General features: G+C 43.3%; 1 protein-coding gene across 1 annotated transcript in view; it reads left to right on the top strand.

Annotated features, from left to right (window-relative positions):
• Nucleotides 1–1,262: 1,262 nt before the first annotated feature.
• LOC122932948 (cell surface glycoprotein CD200 receptor 1-B-like) overlaps nucleotides 1,263–6,000 on the top strand; it is a 59,539-nt gene continuing 54,801 nt past the window's right edge. Inside the window, exon 1 of the mRNA XM_044287640.1 lies at nucleotides 1,263–1,442. Coding sequence (XP_044143575.1) covers nucleotides 1,370–1,442 — 73 coding nt within the window. The 5' untranslated portion in view covers nucleotides 1,263–1,369. The remainder of the gene's footprint in view (nucleotides 1,443–6,000) is intronic.

The raw sequence follows: 6,000 nt of genomic DNA, 5'->3' as shown, positions 1-6,000 counted from the left end.
CAGTAGCGATCGCTCATCCCCATAATGTGGAGGTGATTGCTACATGCAAATGCAGCTCCAACCTCCTCTGACGAGCAGGCAATTATCAGGAGCGAGTGGACCCTTCTTGATAATTGCCTGCTCAGTCAGGCAGTGTAAATCTGCCTTTAGATTCTGTACCCAGGTTGAGCTCCAGCAATGTAACATGGTCTCTAGTTTGGCTCAGATCCCTGGCTCTTTCATGGGTCGGACTTTGGCTAATAGGATACTAATCATAGGTGGCTCTAAAGATAATTTTCTTTCATCTTAATAAAGAAGTAGTAGTTTTCTAGGGTTAGATACAATGTATATCATGCCTTTAATGGCTTTCAAACTTCCATTTTAACCCAACACACAAAATAAGGATGTCGTCTATGTAACGCACACTTCTATTTGTTCTTGTACTTTTGTGGTGAAGGTTGAAATTAAAGAAGTCTTCAAGGCTCCTGATATTGATGATTTATCTTCAGGATAGGTCATTAATATCCGATCGGTGAAAGTCCAACACTAGGGATGAAACATCCGAAGTAGATTCGCATAGAGCTTCGTTCCAATACTGTACGGACTAGAAGCGCTATACAGTATTAGAAAGTATTGGCTCAGATGAGCCGTAGTTATTGCTTCGGGAGACTTCAGGTAATAACTTCATAAATGAATTTGTAATGTAAAAAAACATTTCCCGAACTCGGGTTTCAGGTCCTAGGAACCACTTGGGAGCATCTTCATTGAGTTTGTATGTCCATTGGGTTTATTGAAATATATACCATGGAAATGATTTTACAAAACTCTTCAAATCCCTAAGCCTACAAAAAATTTTCTTTTTTTAGTTTATAACCATGGAGACAAATCCCGAGTGTCCGCATAGGTGCTGAATACACAAACACAATAACACATTTTAAACAAGGCTATTTATTAATTTACAGCAATAAAATGCGTGAATATACTCAGATATACAATAGCAAAAAAAAAAATACAAAATAAACAATTATTTAACGGGCAACAGTTGATATCGGATGTAATGTATGGCAGAGAAATCGCGTATCTACAGGTATGACTCAGCACAACCTGCGCTCTATTTAATGTTGGTGCTCTTCGGCGCCTTTTCGTGTCATTTTATTTCAGTGTAATGAGTGAATTCAACTTTGCTTCCTTTGACTCATCCGACACAGGAAATGTTGCAAAATGCATATTCTGGGTCTACATTAAGGATTCTCTCCAGCGTGACAAAGCCTTATCTCATGGAACAGAGAAATTGAGAAGTTATTTTTATACTGAGGGATGAAAAAAAATTCCAAGTGTTTGCTCAGCACTGCGCCCTTTGTAGTCCTGCAAGAAGACGCGAATATCAAGTATGAAGTTTTACCAGAAAACTTGCTTTGCTTTTCAGCTGTTTTTGTTTGTTTCTGCAACCAAAGTCAAATCAGGTAAGTACACCGCCACCAGGAGCGCCTCGGAGGTAGCAAGGCGGGGTTTAGGGGGAAATGGGAGAAATTGTTGTAAACACTGTTGAGAAATGTGTAGTAATATTTCTACTTGACTAGTATTAACCCTACTACTAATACTACTACAACTACTACTAGAACTAGTACTAATACTCTACAACATACTCTACAACTAGTACAATTACAACTAGTACTAAGGCTACTACTAATACAACTAGTACTAATATAACTAGAACTAGTAATAATATTGCTACTAAAACTAGTACTACTACTATTATATCTAGTACTACTACTACAATTACTACTAGTACTAATACAATTACAACTAATACTACTACAAGTACTACTAGTACTAATACTACTATAACTAGTATTAATACTACTACAACCACTAGTACTAATATTACTACAACTAATACTAATACTATTACAACAACTACTACTAGTACTAATACTATTGCAACTACTACTATTGCTAATACTACTACAACTACTGCTAATACAACAACTAGTACTAATACTAATGCTACTACTAACACATTTATGACTAGTACTAATACCACTGCTGATACAACTACCACTAGTACTAATACTACGAATACAACTACTGTACCACTAGTACTAATACTACTTCTAAAGCAACAACTACTACTACTAATACTAATAGTATTGCTACCACTAGTAATAATAATACAACTACTATTAATACTACTAATACAATTGCTACTACTAATACAACTACCACAACTAGTACTAATACTACTAATTAGTGTTAAGAGAATCAAAGTTAAAGTGGAATTCAATCAGAATTTCAGGAAAAATTGGATTTACTTATTTACCACATGTGGACTAAGTATATATAAAATTTAACTTTTACTATAATTTCACTTAAAAACATTGGTGGTAGCAGTGAGACAAAGACGAAAAACATACATACATGTAAACACTTATTTTACCACCATATAAGACCGCGGTAAGGTGATACTGGGTGGGTCTTACCCCGTCCTGTAGGTATACGGTCAGGGTTGGTGGGTGGCGTTAATGCTCCAGTGTGGGGAAAAATCAGGTGGTCTCTAGGACCTTAGCGTGTTTGCTCCAGTGTGATCACAGGCACTGGTGTCCAATTGTTAAGTTGATATGGCAATCTGGATACTCCTATAATGCCCTGGTCTAGAGCCCTCCCTATATGGATGGTCGGGGACTATCCTCATAGACCTGCCTCAACGACTCGGAGCACCCCCCCCCCGACAGGGGCGACCCCATACGGAACCTGTCCCTAATTGGGGCCTCTTCCCTGTAAGTCCCTTACTGTATGGCCCTACATGCCATGTTTCGTTCCATGAAAAATGGAGCTCATCAGGGGCTCATTGGAATCAGAAGGTTTCTATAAAAAATGCACAGAGAAAGATATGCAAAGCGTGGTCACTACAATGCGCCTATTTGAATATACATTTAGACAGCATTAGGTATGTAGTCTCAACTTACTATTTCAGTAGAGAGTTTCTTGTAAATACAAAGTGGTGTGGATGGTCAGTGGTACACGCCCCTGCCGGGGTATGGAGAAGTGTCCCCAATAATACCCTCGCCTCACCTCACTGCTGAATGCCGGTGTAGCGTCACATTACCCTACTTCGTGAGATTTCCCTACCTCCTGACTTCCCGTTGCACTGCTAATGACGTGAGGAGGCGTTCCTGAGTTTTGACGATCTGCGCATGCACAAACCGACAGTGTATGGAAAATCTAAGTGGAGTTCAGCTTCATATCGGGACACTGCGCATGCGCCGGCCGGAGTTAGCCGCGATTGTAATATTTCCCTACTGAGGCTCTCCTCCCGGTGTGAAGCTGAACTCCACTGAGATTTTCCATACACTGTCGGTTTGCGCATGCGCAGATCGTCAAAACTCAGGAACGCCTCCTCACGTCATTAGCAGTGCGACAGGAAGTCAGGAGGTAGGGAAATCTCACGAGGTAGGGTAGTATAACGCTACACCGGCAATGTGAGAACACAGCCCATTCAGCCTCCTAACCTTTTAAAATCAGCGCCTCCAGCTGTTTCCGCCCTCCTGCTCCGCCCTCCTATGGTGGAACGCACGCCATTTCCATGCGCTCCATTCCACCGGAAGTCGTGTCACGTGATCGCTCGGGCTGCCGAAAGTTACATACAAATGTGTCTGAGCGTCGCCCAGCAACCGGATGACGCGCAGGCACCTCACGCTGATCAGCCGTCTCAGATATCGGACGGCAACTTTAAAGAATACAATCATTTAAAGATGGATTTCTTTGGCAGGTTCTCATCCATACTTATTCCCACATGCAATTGGCCATGCGGTGCAGATGGGGAGAATATAGTAGACATAAAGATCCGTTCCTACACCGAAACAAGAATTATCAATTTATGTCATTTTTCTATCGTCAGATATATGGGGCTAGAAAGAATATTTCTACGCTATTCTGATCTTTAATATAGCTAGGGGGAGTATTTTAATTTTAAAACAATTATATCGTCCAATGTAAGGTCCATAGGGACAGATTCCCGCACATATTAGATCCTAATTAGAGTTGAGCGAACACCTGGATGTTCGGGTTCGAGAAGTTCGGCCGAACTTCCCGAAAATGTTCGGGTTCGGGATCCGAACCCGATCCGAACTTCGTCCCGAACCCGAACCCCATTGAAGTCAATGGGGACCCGAACTTTTCGGCACTAAAACGGCTGTAAAACAGCCCAGGAAAGGGCTAGAGGGCTGCAAAAGGCAGCAACATGTAGGTAAATCCCCTGCAAACAAATGTGGATAGGGAAATGAATTAAAATAAAAATTAAATAAATAAAAATTAACCAAAATCAATTGGAGAGAGGTCCCATAGCAGAGAATCTGGCTTCCCGTCACCCACCACTGGAACAGTCCATTCTCAGATATTTAGGCCCCGGCACCCAGGCAGAGGAGAGAGGTCCCGTAACAGAGAATCTGGCTTCATGTCAGCAGAGAATCAGTCTTCATGTCATAGCAGAGAATCAGGCTTCACGTCACCCACCACTGCAACAGTCCATTTTCATAAATTTAGGCACAGCACCCAGGCAGAGGAGAGAGGTCCCGTAATAGACAATCTGGCTTCATGTCAGCAGAGAATTAGTCTGCATGTCATAGCAGAGAATCAGGCTTCACGTCAGCCACCAATGCAACAGTCCATTGTCAGATATTTAGGCCCAGCACCCAGGCAGAGGAGAGAGGTCCCGTAACAGAGGATCTGGCTTCATGTCAGCAGAGAATCAGTCTTCATATCATAGCAGAGAATCAGGCTTCACGTCACCCACCACTGCAACAGTCCATTTTCATAAATTTAGGCCCAGCACCCAGGCAGAGGAGAGAGGTCCCGTAACAGAGGATCTGGCTTCATGTCAGCAGAGAATCAGTCTGCATGTCATAGCAGAGAATCAGGCTTCACGTCAGTCACCACTGCAACAGTCCATTGTCATAAATTTAGGCCCAGCACCCAGGCAGAGGAGAGAGGTCCCGTAACAGAGGATCTGGCTTCATGTCAGCAGAGAATCAGTCTTCATGTCATAGCAGAGAATCAGTCTTCATATCATAGCAGAGAATCAGGCTTCACGTCACCCACCACTGCAACAGTCCATTTTCATAAATTTAGGCCCAGCACCCAGGCAGAGGAGAGAGGTCCCGTAACAGACAATCTAGCTTCATGTCAGCAGAGAATCAGTCTTCATGTCATAGCAGAGAATCAGGCTTCTCGTCACCCACCACTGCAACAGTCCATTTTCATAAATTTAGGCCCAGCACCCTGGCAGAGGAGAGAGGTCCCGTAACAGACTATCTGGCTTCATGTCAGCAGAGAATCAGTCTGCATGTCATAGCAGAGAATCAGGCTTCACATCAGCCACCACTGCAACAGTCCATTGTCATATATTTAGGCCAAGCACCCAGGCAGAGGAGAGAGGTCCCGTAACAGAGAATCTGGCTTCATGTCAGCAGAGAATCAGTCTTCATGTCATAGCAGAGAATCAGGCTTCACGTCACCCACCACTGCAACAGTCCATTTTCATAAATTTAGGCACAGCACCCAGGCAGAGGAGAGAGGTCCCGTAATAGACAATCTGGCTTCATGTCAGCAGAGAATTAGTCTGCATGTCATAGCAGAGAATCAGGCTTCACGTCAGCCACCAATGCAACAGTCCATTGTCAGATATTTAGGCCCAGCACCCAGGCAGAGGAGAGAGGTCCCGTAACAGAGGATCTGGCTTCATGTCAGCAGAGAATCAGTCTTCATATCATAGCAGAGAATCAGGCTTCACGTCACCCACCACTGCAACAGTCCATTTTCATAAATTTAGGCCCAGCACCCAGGCAGAGGAGAGAGGTCCCGTAACAGAGGATCTGGCTTCATGTCAGCAGAGAATCAGTCTGCATGTCATAGCAGAGAATCAGGCTTCACGTCAGTCACCACTGCAACAGTCCATTGTCATAAATTTAGGCCCAGCACCCAGGCAGAGGAGAGAGGTCCCGTAACAGAGGATCTGGCTTCATG

The sequence above is a fragment of the Bufo gargarizans genome, chromosome 3, assembly GCF_014858855.1.
Source record: "Bufo gargarizans isolate SCDJY-AF-19 chromosome 3, ASM1485885v1, whole genome shotgun sequence".
Lineage (NCBI taxonomy): Eukaryota > Metazoa > Chordata > Amphibia > Anura > Bufonidae > Bufo > Bufo gargarizans.
Note: the sequence above shows the minus strand (reverse complement) of the source record. Positions and strands in the feature narration are given on the sequence as shown.